Source organism: Ursus maritimus, unplaced genomic scaffold, assembly GCF_017311325.1.
Source record: "Ursus maritimus isolate PB19 unplaced genomic scaffold, ASM1731132v1 scaffold_23, whole genome shotgun sequence".
NCBI classification, from domain to species: Eukaryota; Metazoa; Chordata; class Mammalia; order Carnivora; family Ursidae; genus Ursus; species Ursus maritimus.
The window spans coordinates 30,326,616-30,341,531 of record NW_024424786.1 but is presented as its reverse complement, the minus strand read 5'-3'; the positions used below and the strand labels follow the sequence as shown (position 1 = coordinate 30,341,531).

Sequence of the window (14,916 nt, the reverse complement as noted above, 5' to 3'; positions counted from 1 at the left end):
GCCAAAGGGGCTGAGCAAAAAGGAGAGCAAAGGAGGTGAAGCTGACAGATGCTTAAACAGGATGCACTTCTGGCCCCCCAGGAGAGTCTGTTTCCTAGTCCATTGACCCTAAAGTCTGAGTCTGTCAGCACGGGCGCCCAGTGCTCACAGGGGGCCTGAGGTGTGAAGAGTAGGGGACAAAGGGCACCAGATCCAAAGGGGACAAAGTGTGATTGAACCAGATGTCACACAGGTGAGCGTCTGTGTCTGTCACTGTGATTGGATTTAGAGCATTAAAAGAAGACCCCTTTCGGCCTTTGATCAGGTCTTGACAAGTTCCTGCTTTTTGCCCGAAGGATGGACATCCGTCGGATCAGCTTCGACACAGAGGACCTGTCCGACGATGTCATCCCACTGGCTGACGTGCGCAGTGCTGTGGCCCTTGACTGGGACTCGCGGGATGACCACGTGTACTGGACAGATGTCAGCACTGACACCATCAGCAGGGCCAAGTGGGATGGAACAGGACAGGAGGTAGGGCCCATCGAGGGCCCAGGCCCTCGGGGAAGGCAGAGACTCAGGGGCGGAATCCACCCTCTCCTGGGTCACGGCTTCCCATACCTGTGCCAACCTTGGGAAGTGGTACACTTGGGCCCCAGAGCTAGGTACAAGTCCAGTCGGTGATAACAGCTTTGCTTTCTGTCTAGGTGGTAGTGGATACCAGTTTGGAGAGTCCAGCAGGCCTAGCCATTGACTGGGTCACCAACAAGCTATACTGGACAGATGCAGGTATGTACGGGACAGCCATGGCCTGGCACTGTGGGCTTCTTCTTATTAAAATTCTAGCCTCAGATAGAAGGGACCTGGTGCCCCTCCTAGACCACTTGTCTCGGCCTTAGCTCTTGGTAGGTCAGAAGTGGTGGGACTGCTGTCAAGCTGAGGCTAGGTGCTCCTATCTAAGGGTTTGGCATGTGCCAATCAAATGGCAGCTACTGCTGCTGTGTTGCTGGTGTTCCAGAATGTTTTGAAGTATTTCAGAGAAGGAAACTATGCCCTGTGGTTTTCCTTCCATCACTGTCTTAATGAAACAGGCATTTTCTATGAGCCAGGTGAGTCTGGGAGGCAAGAGGAATGCCTTATACCAGAGCTACTCAAAGCGTGGTCCTTGGACCTGCAGCAGCATCTTCTCCAAATTCAGTTCACTCAGTATTGGTTGCACATCTATTATAAAATAGTTCTTGATCATCTGTTACATCCCAGGCTCTGTGCTGGGCATGGAAGGTAGTAGAGCGAAGGACCAAGAATAGAGTTGATATCTTTTCCCCTTACTTCTTGGTAGGCACAGACCGGATTGAGGTGGCCAACACAGATGGCAGCATGAGGACTGTGCTCATCTGGGAGAACCTTGATCGTCCCCGGGACATCGTGGTGGAACCCATGGGCGGGTGAGCACCTGTTCCTTTGGGACAAGCTCCACCTATCCCACAGTCCTGAGCTCTAGAGGGGAGTCTGGAGGTTAGAGAGGGTGGCCAGATCTTATGGGCACACCAGGGCAGCAAGGGCAGCTACAGAAACCACAGAGGGCACTCTGTCTCCCCAGTGGACAAGGAAGCCTTTTAAATTTTTTCATCTTTTTTTTTTTTTTTTTTTTGGTCTACTAACAAAAGAGCTCCTTGTAAATCAACCAACCAACCAACCAACCAATAGGTTAATAAATCCGTAGTAAGTGATGACTCCCTATAGTCTCACTCTCCAACAATAACCGTTGCTAACAGTTAACAGTTGAGGGTATTTTCCCAGATTTTCTTTTACATACACATATATATATTTGGTGGTGGTGATGGTCGTTTTGGTTCTACCATAATGGCATACTGTTTTGTAACTTGCTTTTTTTTTTTTCCACTTAATTATATAGCCTGGATATCTTTCCACTCGATAATATAGAGCTATCTTGTTCTTCTTCATGGTTGTGCAGAATTCCATGAAATTTGTATACCATAATTACTTAACCCATCCAGTCAAGGAAACATTTCTTGCACCTCATTCTTCCCCTCTTTGTTTATCCCCATATAGGCCTTATTTGCCAAACACTCCTTGAGCCATTGTGCTCTGCCTTCATTAAAACCCTGGGGAACCTTTGAATAGTGATAGGATATATGAGACCTTCGGAGACAGCTTTGAGCCCAGGATGGGGCTGGGAGCTGAGGCAGGAGGCTGAGGCAACTAGTGCAAGCAGCTGACACCCTGGGCACCCCGAGTCCCCACAGGGTGTTCACTAGAAGGCTTGTAAGACCTTCCTTGCCTATGCCCAGGTACATGTATTGGACGGACTGGGGTGCAAGTCCCAAGATTGAACGAGCTGGCATGGATGCCTCCGGCCGCCAGGTCATCATCTCCTCCAATCTGACCTGGCCTAATGGATTAGCCATTGACTCTGGGTCCCAGCGGCTTTACTGGGCAGATGCTGGCATGAAGACGATTGAATTTGCTTGTCTGGACGGCAGCAAGAGGAAGGTAAGGGTGGTGCTAAAGCATCCTCCCGCAACTCTCACGGCCTCCGAGGCACCAGTCCCTGGCCGGCAGCTAGGAGGACTCAGGCGTGCTGGGACCAGCACGAGGTGTGTACTGTTCCTTTGAGGCTGTGGCTGCCCTCCAGAGCCAAGGAGGGTAGACGGGGGATCGTTGCCTGATGATGAAGGGAAGCTAGGGATTTGTGTCGATTGCGGTGCACAGCCCTTCCTACTAACCGTCACAACTGACACTATCTAATCACCAATTGCCTACTGGACCTGTGATCGCTTTGTTTTTGCTCATTTATTCGTATAATTTCAAACCTGCAGAAAAGTTGTGAAAATTGTCAAATTGGTGTACCATTCTCTTTCTATCTACACACATGTGCACATACACACACACACACACACACACACACACACGCATTATTTTTCTGAACCACCTGAGATTAAATTGGAAACATCCTGCCCTTGACCCCAAAATGTTTTGATTTCCTAAGAACGAGAACATTGACTTCAGTAACCACAGTGCAATGATCGAAGTCAAGAAATTTCATATCTTGGGGCGCCTGGGTGGCACAGCGGTTAAGCGTCTGCCTTCAGCTCAGGGCGTGATCCCGGCGTTCTGGGATCGAGCCCCACATCAGGCTCCTCCGCTATGAGCCTGCTTCTTCCTCTCCCACTCCCCCTGCTTGTGTTCCCTCTCTCGCTGTCTGTCTCTATCTCTGTCAAATAAATAAATAAAATAAAATAAAAAGAAATTTCATATCAATACATTACTGTCTAATTAACAGTCCATATTCAGTCTCACCACCAGTTGCCCCAATAAGGTCGTTTACAGCTTTTTTTTGCCCCTTTTTTCTTTCTTAGGCCAGGGTCCCATCTCAGATCACAATTGTGTTTAGTAATCATGTCTCTTTAACCTCTAATCTGGAATACTTCCTCATAATTATTTAACCCATCCAGTCAAGGAAATAAGTCCTTTCTATGTCTTTCTTGACCTTTATATTTTAAAAAATTAAACACCAGTTATTTTGTAGAACGTCCCTCAATCTGTCCGCTGTTTCCTTAGATTCAGATGATGTGTTTGGGGCAGGAGTACTACGTTAAATAAAGTCATGTCCTGCCAGTGTGTCTCATCAGCAGGGTTGATGTCAGCTTGTCCTTTTACAGTGATATTAACTTGGTGTGGTTAAGGTGGTGTCTACTGTGAAGTTGCTGTTTTTCCTTTTGTAATTAATAGATAATTTGCACAGAGATACTCTGAGGTTACGTAAATCATACATCATCTTTTACTATCATCACACAACCCTTGGAGCCAGGCACCATCACGGTCATATCCCAGACTGGCAGACCGAAGCTCAGAGAGACTTTATAACCAGCTCTTGCTCAAGGTCGCACAGCAAGGGGTAGTGGAGAAGCTGGATCCTGACTTCCCATGGGGAGGTGGCCCTATCTTGACCATTGCTCTGTACTGTCGAGCCTTGCTGGGGGATGACACGAGTGCCGGGGCCCCTGGCAGGTGCTGATTGGAAGCCAGCTCCCCCACCCCTTTGGGCTGACCCTGTATGGAGAGCGCATCTACTGGACTGACTGGCAGACCAAGAGCATACAGAGCGCTGACCGACTGACGGGGCTAGACCGGGAGACCCTGCAGGAGAACTTGGAGAACCTTATGGACATCCACGTCTTCCACCGCCGGCGGCCCCCAGGTGAGCAGCCCTCGGGCCGCTGTGGCTTCTCCTCGGCTTTCCTTTGCCATAGACCTCCCCATTGACCCCCTCCTCCTCCCTACCCAGTATCCACACCATGCGCTAGAGAGAACGGAGGCTGCAGCCATCTATGTCTTCGGTCCCCAAATCCAAGTGGCTTTAGTTGTACCTGCCCCACGGGCATCAACCTGATGCCTGATGGCAAGACCTGCTCACCAGGTAAGTTGGAACATCACACAGCCGGATAGCGCCTGTCCAGGAGGGCCAGGGGCTCTCTTCCTTCCCTGTAGGTGGACTCCAGGGTGGGCTGAGAAACAGTGGGTCCTGGTACTCTGAGAGGCATGGGGGAGACCAAGAAGTTTTAGAGAAAAGGAGAAGTCCAGGAAGAGGCCCAAGGGACCAAGTAGATGGGATCATAGGCAGAGTCTAACTGGTTCTTATGGGATCTCTATGCATATTAGAAAGATGCTCTTTTCTCAGATGCTTTGCTTTCATTGTTGGAAAATTGTCATAATACACTGATTCGGTTAGAACAAGTCACTTTAGTTCTATCTGCCCAAAGCTGGTATAATAAATATGAAAACATATGATCTCTCCAGTATCATGGTACCTCCCTTGGAAGTGGCACTTTGTGAGTGTACGACGTATGTGACAACCTCAATTGGACGGTCCCAGAAGCAGGGTCTGGCTGCCCAGATATTAGAAGTTGATGTTTTTCCCTAGGGGATGCTACGTGGCAGGCCGCATTTGAACCCTAACTTCCTTGGAAATTTGAGTGAGAAAGGATCTGTGAATGGGCCCTCCCCAGTTGTCGGGAAAACCCTCTTTCACTTTTTTAAACCTCACGGTAAAAGTTCCTTCAAAGTGAGTCACATCTATAATATTGACAAAGAGCTCTCATTTATGGCTGTGTGTCAGGCCCAGTGCTAAGTGCTTTCGGTACATGATCTCTTCTAATCCTACAGGGGACCCTGCTATTAGCTCCCATTCTACAGATGTTGAAGCTGAGGTTTGAACAATTTAAAGAACTTGTCGAGGAGCCAGTAGAAACTAACAGAGACGGGGCGTGCACTCCCATTTGCCTCACTCCAGATCCTCTCACTGGCTACGCTAGGGTGACTGGCCTCTTTCCTTTCGTCCCCACCTGGGCAGGCATGAACAGTTTCCTCATCTTCGCCAGGAGAATAGACATACGCATGGTCTCCTTGGACATCCCCTATTTTGCCGACGTGGTGGTACCTATCAACATTACCATGAAGAACACCATTGCCATTGGAGTAGATCCCCAGGAAGGTCCGTGTGGCCCTCTGTCCCCGACCTACTGCAACTGCTGTTCTTCCTCTCCCACCACTTTGCTTCCTGCTTAGAGCCTGGGGCTCCCTGGGGCACAGCCCTGCCCCCGTCTCTGGGTAATGAGGGCATGGTTTGGGGTCTTGCTTCCATCTCTGCCTAGAAGTTTCCTGTTATGATATTTCTGTATCTCCCTTGATTGCCTCTGCTCAGGGGTAGAGGGCTCGCTGACCTGCCCTGGCGTCTCAGGGCATGAGTCAGCTATAGGTGTTCCTATGGGAGAGGCGAGGGTCAAGTCTGAGCCAAGCCTTCCCTTTCCAGGAAAGGTGTACTGGTCAGACAGTACACTGCACAGCATCAGCCGTGCCAATCTGGATGGCTCGCAGCATGAGGACATCATCACCACAGGTGGGCCTTGCTCCCAGCCCAGGGACCCCCTGTCTGGCTACAGAGCTGGGGAAACATCCCATCTGTTTTAAGGCAGGGGCCAGTGTGTGCTCTTGACTTCCTGCAGGGCTGCAAACCACAGATGGGCTCGCGGTCGATGCCATTGGCCGGAAAGTGTACTGGACGGACACGGGAACCAACCGGATTGAAGTGGGCAACTTGGATGGGTCCATGAGGAAAGTGTTGGTGTGGCAGAACCTTGACAGCCCGCGGGCCATTGTGCTGTACCATGAGATGGGGTGAGAGCCGGCTCTGTGGCTCTGGGCGGCGTGGTGGGCCAGCTCAGCTGGGGCTCCAGGGTGGGGGTGTGGAAGAGAACAACGAAGCACAAGCATGCCTCACAGGAACGCGGACACTGACCTCGCTGGAGCTGTCCCGCCCCTTCAGACTTCTCTCAGGCCGGGGGGCGGGTAGGACAATGTACCGGTAAAGGGCACCAGCCTTGGAGTCAGAAATCCAGGATTCGACATTCTTTACCATTTATTAGCTGTGTCTGTCACTTTGGGTCCCATTTTTAACCTCCGATCCTCGGCTTCCTCACCAGAAAGTGGAGGTGACGGTGAAAATGTATACCTCATGCTCTTATGAGGATTAAGTGAGAGAATCCATGGAAAATTCTTTTTAAAAAAAAAAATGTGGTAAAAACCCACGTAAAATTTGCCATCTGAACCATTTTTAAGTATACAGCTCAGTAAAGTCTATTCATATGATGGTGAAACAGATCTTCAGAACCTTTCGTCTTGCAACCGAAACTCTAGACCCATAAACAACAACTCCACTTTTTGCCTGAGATGCTTTTCACAGCGTTTGGCCTATGGTCAGTACTTCCAGTATATAGGAGCTATGGACGGACATAGCAGCTGGAGTATTTCCTGGCTCAGGTTCATGTCTGGACAGACTGGGGAGCGCCAAGCTTGAGCGGTCTGGAATGGATGGTTCGACCGGACTGTGCTCATCAGCAACAACTTAGGATGGCCCAATGGGCTGACTGTGGACAAGGCCAGCTCCCAACTGCTCTGGGCCGATGCCCACACTGAGGTGAGTGGTCCTGCTCCTGTTGCTTCCCGGAAGCCTGGGAAGATGAGGGGGACTGTTCAGACTCTACTCAGGGCTCCTCGTCTACTCATAGCCATACCCCACCCTCCCCTTCCTCCACAGCGAATTGAGGCTGCCGACCTGAATGGTGCCAGCCGGCCTGCGCTGGTGTCCCCGTGCAGCACCCCTGGCCTCACCCTGCTTGACTCCTATATCTACTGGACTGACTGGCAGACCCGGAGCATTCACCGTGCCGACAAGGGGACTGGCAGCAATGTCATCCTGGTGAGGTCCAACCTGCCGGGCCTCATGGACATCCAGGCCGTGGCCGGGCACAACCCCTGGGTGAGAGGACCCTCAGGAGCTGTGAGCCAGAGATGGCTTTCTGGGGGTAGCTCAGTGTCAGGGATACGTCCGGAGCACAGAGATTCTTTTACAGTCTCAGAGACAAGGACCTCCCTAAGCCCCCTTCCTGGATCAGGCTGTGCTCCATCTGGGCATGGGCTGGGACTCCACCACACGATGCTGTCCCCTTCAAAAGACCTCCTGAAGAGGCACACCTGCTCCTTCTTCCTCATCCCTGCCAGGTACCAGATTCTGTCACTTAAGAACAGCAGAGAACCAGGCACAAGAAACTAGGGCCTTTGTAAGATTCCCACAAAGATCCAGGCTGGTGTCAAAGCTCATGCGTCTCTCCTCGCCAGGTTTTAACAAGTGGCTCCAGAAATGGCGGCTGCTCCCACCTCTGCTTGCCTCGGCCCTCGGGCTTCTCCTGCGCCTGCCCCACTGGCATCCAGCTGAAGCGAGATGGGAAGACCTGCGATCCCTCTCCCGAGACCTACCTGCTCTTCTCCAGCCGAGGCTCCATCCGGCGTATCTCGCTGGACACCAGCGACCACACAGATGTGCACATCCCTGTTCCCGAGCTAAACAATGTCATCTCCCTGGACTATGACAGTGTGGACGGGAAGGTCTATTACACAGATGTGTTCCTGGATGTTATCAGGTATGAACATCCCTGAAATTCCTGGAGAATGCAGACCTGTGTCCCATCCCTGATGGGGTGAGGTTATGGTCCGTGTTGATCTCTAAATAGACTGAGTGATTTGGTAGTTTGGATAGTGAGTTCCGATCCTGACTTACTTGCTTGTCGCTTACAATAGAGTTCAGGTTTGGGTTTTCTTTTGTTGTTATTGTTTATTTCTAGATTAATAGAAGCCCAGTATGTAAAACAAACAAACAGATAGTCAGGTTGGGGACCCGGAGCCTTTGCCCCACTATTGGGCCCTGTGAGAGCTCCAAGCATCCCCTAAGACTCATTGGTGAGTAGGCCATGTAGCTAAACTGTGTATCTGTATTATAATACAGGAGCCCTGGCCAAATGCCAAGGCTTGTGACTGTTTACAAGGTTGTGTTTTGCTGTTTTTAAAAATATTTTTGTTTTATTTTACTTTATTTTTTATTATTCTTTCCATTTTTTTATCCTATCGTAGCTGAGGAATGTGATGCCCTGCCACTATTTTGAGAGGTTTACCATGGCAGAGATTCTCATGTGAGAGGAAAGGGGTGTGCCCCTTTGTTCTCCCTGAAGGGCATATTAGAATCTCATGTTTGCAGAGCTGAGCCTGGGTGGCTCAGTTGATTAAGTGTCTGCCTTCGGCTGAGGTCATGATCCCGGGGTCCTGGGATCGAGTCCCACATCAGGCTCCCAGCTCAGCAGGGAGCCTGCTTCTCCCTCTCCTCCTCCCCCTTGCTTGTGTGCTTGCTCTCTCTCACAAAAATAAATAAAATCTTAAAAAAAAAAAAAAACCAAAAAACAAGAACAGAAGAATCTCATGCTGGGAACAGGTAGGAATATGTAGTTTAGAGAAGTTCCCTAAGTGTTTGTGACATACCCCCGTCCTGTGGTTGAATTCCCCGGTGTAGGACTAATGTAAAAATACACAGGTAGATTTTGATGACTTTGACTTTCTTATAATTACCACCTAGCAATCCTTATCTCTTCCCTAAAGTACATGGGGAATTACTAACCTGTCTTCTGCAAGACATGGGCCCAGACACCTCCTACTTAGAGCAGGAAACACTCCGTCCTCCCAAGAATTTGCGCATTAATTCTGCTAATATTTTGAGTACCTACTGTGCAAGAGGCTGAGGAATGTACTGATAGATATGTGGTCTCTGCCCCTATGGGGCACTCTAGTAGGGATCTAATTCCAGGAAGATGGTTTAAAGGGGTTTCAGTCTATGGGTGACTGGCTGGCTTAGTTGGAGGACCACGTGATTCTTGATTTCAGGGTCATGAGTTTGAGCCCCACATCCGGTGTAGAAGTTACTTAAATAAATATACTTAAAAGTGGCATCCAGTCTATCTCTGATCAGTCGGTCAGTCATCCAACCCTGGGCTATTCCCTCAGGAGAGCAGATCTGAATGGCAGCAAAATGGAGACAGTGATCGGGCGAGGGCTGAAGACCACCGATGGGCTGGCAGTAGACTGGGTGGCCAGGAATCTGTACTGGACAGACACGGGCCGAAATACCATTGAAGCATCAAGGCTAGATGGTTCCTGCCGCAAGGTGCTGATCAACAACAGCCTGGATGAGCCTCGGGCCATTGCCGTTTTCCCCCGGAAAGGGTAAGTTTATGGCCAGCAGAAGAGAGACCCAGGGAAGAAGGGCCTGATGAAGAGTCCCTTGGAAGATGCCTATGTACTAATGGTGTCAGCGTGTCCCCCGTATTCTCTCAGCCTCCGGGTGCCATCTTCCCGTGCCTTGGTGATGATGGCGGTGTTGTATCTCAGGTACCTCTTCTGGACAGACTGGGGCCACATTGCCAAGATTGAGCGAGCAAACTTGGACGGCTCAGAGCGGAAGGTCCTCATCAACACAGACTTGGGTTGGCCCAATGGCCTTACCCTGGACTATGACACCCGCAGGTGGGAACCCTGTCCCCGGAGCTTCCTGGAAATCGAGTGGGCAGAGGAAAGGATGGTTGAGATTCAGACAGTGAAAACAAAAATGTAGAAAGCTCCTTTGTAGATGAGGAGGAAAAAAGCAGTGAGAAGGATGAGGGGATGTATTCTTAGATCAAGGGTTGCTGAATCCAGCCCTCAATCCTTAGATGGATTTTGTTTGTGTGATTTACGTGTCTTTGATTTGAGTGTCTTTAGCAGAGCACATCCGCTGGCTGAACGACAGGTCCCTTGACTCCCTACCCGTTGGAGGCTGATTTTTTGCATTTGCTACTTTTCTGATCCCTTCACTCATTGGAATTTGCAACTCCTAGTCTAGATCGAAAATGCTAGATAGGGTGGGAGAAGAGGGTGAAAGGGGCTTTGAGGCAGTCAGCTTCCCTTTCTGCCCCCAGAAGAAGGGAAAGGAATCAAAGTCACTTGGAGAGTCGGGCTGGAGAAGAGGAATGCCTTCTTCCTTTAACCTCAGTGAAGTCCTTGTAGACTGAGATCTCTTCTTGAAGAGTGTTCATAAGAAGTTGGGCTTTGATTCTTGGGAAGGAGTCAAGGGTGATCAGGTTGCTGAAGATGAGCCTGGAGGGTGGCTCCTCTGAGGTCACGAGGCTCTCTACCCCACCCCAGACAGCTCTGGTCCCCCACTTGAGTCACCAACCTCTGCACTTCAGCTCTGGGGCTCACAGTGACCTCTCTCATCAAGGGTGCTTTTTGATGGCTCACAGCCCCTGCTGGTTCAGCTCAGGAGGAGGACAGATAGTTCCTTGGGGGAAAGGACTGGGCTTCTTGGCAAGCGTTTTGAGCAGCCACCTTCTCTCTTCCCCTTCCCAGGATCTATTGGGTAGATGCACATCTGGACCGGATTGAGAGCGCTGACCTCAATGGGAAGCTACGGCAGTCGTTAGTCAGTCATGTCTCCCACCCCTTTGCTCTCACTCAGGTACTGGCTCAGGAGAGAGATAACTAAACCTCCCTGATGGGGGAATGTTTCCTTGGGATTCCAAGTTAGCAGCCTCAACCCTGGTTGCTGCGGGAAAAGCATGCTACAGAGCTCATTGTAGGGGTGTTTCCTGTGCACTGAAGCGGGGCCACCATGTGTCTGCTAGTCCTGTCCCACCACTCCACCTTCTAGCACTTGAGGGAGGGGCTCACAAAGGTAGGTTCCTGGGCCCTGGGAGATAGAGGCTCTGCTTCATGAGTGGTGGGCCCAGGAATGTGCATTTTAACAGGTTCCCTAGTTGATTCTAACACTGTGTTTCCAACGCCTGAGCCCAGGCAGCTGGCTTAGTGGCAGGAGGGTGGAGTGGCTCCGAGCCAGAGTTTTGAGGCAGCCAGCCGGTTGCTATGTGTTTATTGAGCGCCTCTGATCTGCCAGCTCCGTGGGTTCGAGCTCTGCCTTGAGCAAGCGCCACTTTGGACAAGATACTGCACTTCTGTAAGCTTCACTTACCTGTAAAAGAAGTGAGTTGAATACTGGTGTGCTCCTGAAATGTACGCAAAGCGTCAGCACACTATCTGGCACTCAAGTGCGTGTTATTTTTAATCATTTTAATTCTCACCGGCTGTCATTTTTGAGTTCTAACCCTGTACGATAATTCGGGGAGGGGAAAAAGGAAGATCTGCCCAGCCTGGGGCCAAAACAGGGATTCTCAATCATTTAAAAATCTTTGTTCTTTTTTTTTTTTTTTTTTTTTACAAATTTCCGTTTATCTGTATCATGCATCGTATCCTAACAGCCAATAAGATTTTGGCTCTACTTAATGATAGGCTCCCCCTACTCTGTACTCCAAATGTAAACTACAGGATGATATTGAATCATCCTTCCCTACCCCGGGTTGAGAATCTCAGGATCACTGCATTAGAAGGCAGCTTCCCCCAGATGTAACCAGAGGATTTGGGCCAGGGGTCTAAGTGAAGGGCCCAGTAGTGCCAGGACCTTAGAAGGACCCCTTGCCCCCAGGTTCCTCCTATTTGCTAGGGACAAGAACACATTTATTCATTGAGCCACACAGTCAGTTGACTGAGGATTAGGTGTTAGTGCTAGAAATTGAGAGAGAAATGAAATACATTTTTGTCCTTGAAGAACTTAGTCTTACATGACAGACATGTAAGCAAATGACCATAGAGTGTCAAGACTCACTTGCAAAAGGCGCAAACAGCATGGAGGAGTAAATTCTGTACGGATTGGGGGAGATGACCTGGACAGTGCCATATGGGGATGCACAGAAGTTGGCGTGCTGGATAAGAGACAAAGAGGGCATTTCAGCAGAGGGAGTGCACGTGCTGACGCACAAAAACTCTACTGGGGTCAGTAGAGTTGAATGATATTTACTCTTTATTGGGTTTTCCTGTTGAGTAGCAGGACAGATGGATCTACTGGACAGACTGGCAGACCAAGTCAATCCAGCGTGTCGACAAGTACTCAGGCCGGAACAAGGAGACAGTGTTGGCGAATGTGGAAGGGCTCATGGATATCATTGTGGTTTCTCCACAGCGACAGACAGGTGGGCCCCTGGGTCCTGAGCCTGCTTCCTTACCATCTTTGGGGTGGTTGGTCTCCCCAAAGACTCTTAATGACCGAAACAATTAGACTCACAGGAGAGCCTTTTGGTTCCCATTTTAAGCTCCTAGACCTTTTTCAGCCCCATGTGGTTATACCCCTCAACCCTACAGCCCCTAGGAGTGAGGTGCCCTAGAGCTCCTCCTCTCTGAGAAGTGTCAAATTGGGAGACCAGATTCTATCCCAAACCAGACATTCATCTGCTTTGCCTCTAGGGACCAATGCGTGTGGTGTGAACAACGGAGGCTGCACCCACCTCTGCTTTGCCAGGGCCTCGGATTTTGTGTGTGCCTGTCCTGATGAGCCAGATGACCGGCCCTGCTCCCTTGGTGAGTTGGACTGAACGGCCCCCTGGAACAGGAGAGCCCTTAGAGCGACAGGGCCTCAACTCTGTCCTGGGTGGTATCCCCCTCAGGGGGTGTTATAGCAAAGTGGCTAGGAACAATGAGTTTGAGCTTTGGAGTAGCACAGACCTTTGTTTGCCTGGCTTCTGGCATTTTCTAGAATGGAATTCAGGTATCTTGGTTCCCTGACCCCTGCTGTGGCCTGTGAATTACTGTCTTTTCCTGACCTTTGTGGACCAGCCATCCATCCAGAGCTATTAATATTGGAGCCCAAATCTATTTTATTTACAGTATGAAGAGCCTCTAATGAGGGTGCCTAGGATTAGGGCAGTTATAAGATTGCTTTGTCGAGTGTCCCAGGGTTGGGGCACCTGGGTGGCTCAGTTGGTTAAGCACTTGCCTTTGGCTCAGGTCATGATCTCAGGGTCCTGGGATCGAGCCCTACGTCTTGCCCCCTGCTCAGTGGGGAGTCTGCTTCTCATTCCTCCTCTCCCTCTACCCCTCTCCCCTAGCTCATGTTCTCGGTCTCTTTCTCAAACAAAAATAAAATAAAATCTTAAAAAAAAAAAAGTGTCCCAGGGTACTACTCTTGGATCATATGTAGAGATTTGGGGCTCCAGGGTTTCACTCCAGTCCTTTTTCTCTCCAGTACCTGGTCTGGTGCCCCCAGCTCCCAGGGCTACCAGCCTAAGTGAAAGGAGCCCAGTGCTACCCAACACACTACCTACCACCTTGCGTTCCTCTACCACCCGGACCCGCACATCTTTGGAGGAGGTGGAAGGAAGGTAAGTATATTCAATGTGGAATTCAGGACTCCTTTTTTCAAATCACCATCCCCCACCAGCAGAAGACCACAGTCTTCGCTCAGCCATTCCAGCACATGGGAGGTAGAACACATCATTAGCCCCAGGCCCTGCTCTTTGGGACTGGAGATGATATTTCGACTTGTAGATTGTTGCAAGTGATTCTCTTTTTAGCTCTGAGGGCAAGATGCTTTAAGTGGAACTTTAGAGAGAAGTCACTCAGGAGGAGTTTCCTACGTGGCATTCCTCCTTCCTTTCTGTGACGTTTGTTCTCGTGTAACCTGTTTAGTATATGGTCTTGTCCTACAGTTTACTTAGAAGCCACCAAGTTATAGTGGTCTCTGGGCTGTGGCTTTATGACTTGGAACATCCTTAAGGATGTGATGGCATTAGCTTATAATAACCTCAAACACACATGCGTGTTGTACACGTGTGCGAGCACACATGCACACACACACACACACACACACACACCCCTATCATTAAATAAGCAAGCATAACCATGAGCAGTTCCCAAATCAAGTATAAAATATTGTATTTAATTAAATTGATGGTACTATCAATTAAAGATGCATCCTGAGAGTTTCAACTGAAAAAAATGACCAGCATCAATTGTGAGATGCCATTGATTATAAGACACATTCCCGTTCCAGAGGTATTAGACGATAGAGCAATGTCCCCATCTTAAAGTCGATTGAATATGATGTTACAGGTGCCTGGGTGGCTCAGTTGGTTAAGCGACTGCCTTCGGCTCAGGTCATGATCCTACAGTCCCAGGATCGAGTCCCACATCAGGCTCCCTGCTCAGTGAGGAGTCTGCTTCTCCCTCTGACCCTTCCCCGTCTCGTGCACTCTCTCTCTCACTCTCTCTCTGAAATAAAATCTTAAAAAAATTAAAAATAAGCATGTTACATTCAATTTAAAGAAATTATTATGTTTTTTTATTTATACTTTGCAAAAAAAATAATCTGGAAATATAAGAATAAAGAAGAAATAAGTACCCATATATATTCTAAATATTTTTTATTTGATATATGCATAAATTGCAAAATGATTATCACAGTGAGTTTAGTTAACATCCATCACCACACATAGGTACAAATTATTTTTCTTGTGATGAGAACTTTTAAGATTTACTTTCTTAGCAACTTTCAAATGTAGAAAATATAGTATTGTTGACTATAGTCACTATGCTGTACGTTATTTTCCCAGGACTTACTTATCTCATAACTGGAAGTTTGCACATTTTGACCACCTTCACTCATTTTATCCA

The 14,916-nt window shown here is 49.1% G+C and overlaps 1 protein-coding gene across 1 annotated transcript in view; it reads left to right on the top strand.

The window, feature by feature from the left end:
• LRP4 (LDL receptor related protein 4) overlaps positions 1 to 14,916 on the top strand; it is a 47,620-nt gene that overhangs the window by 22,750 nt on the left and 9,954 nt on the right. Inside the window, 20 exon segments of the mRNA XM_040639807.1 lie at positions 305 to 513; positions 687 to 768; positions 1,319 to 1,424; positions 2,292 to 2,493; positions 4,012 to 4,201; positions 4,289 to 4,420; positions 5,354 to 5,494; positions 5,813 to 5,899; positions 6,006 to 6,179; positions 6,821 to 6,841; positions 6,844 to 6,873; positions 6,876 to 6,976; positions 7,097 to 7,318; positions 7,678 to 7,979; positions 9,388 to 9,606; positions 9,772 to 9,906; positions 10,768 to 10,876; positions 12,296 to 12,440; positions 12,712 to 12,825; positions 13,490 to 13,625. Of these exon segments, the coding sequence (XP_040495741.1) occupies positions 305 to 513; positions 687 to 768; positions 1,319 to 1,424; positions 2,292 to 2,493; positions 4,012 to 4,201; positions 4,289 to 4,420; positions 5,354 to 5,494; positions 5,813 to 5,899; positions 6,006 to 6,179; positions 6,821 to 6,841; positions 6,844 to 6,873; positions 6,876 to 6,976; positions 7,097 to 7,318; positions 7,678 to 7,979; positions 9,388 to 9,606; positions 9,772 to 9,906; positions 10,768 to 10,876; positions 12,296 to 12,440; positions 12,712 to 12,825; positions 13,490 to 13,625 (2,857 nt within the window).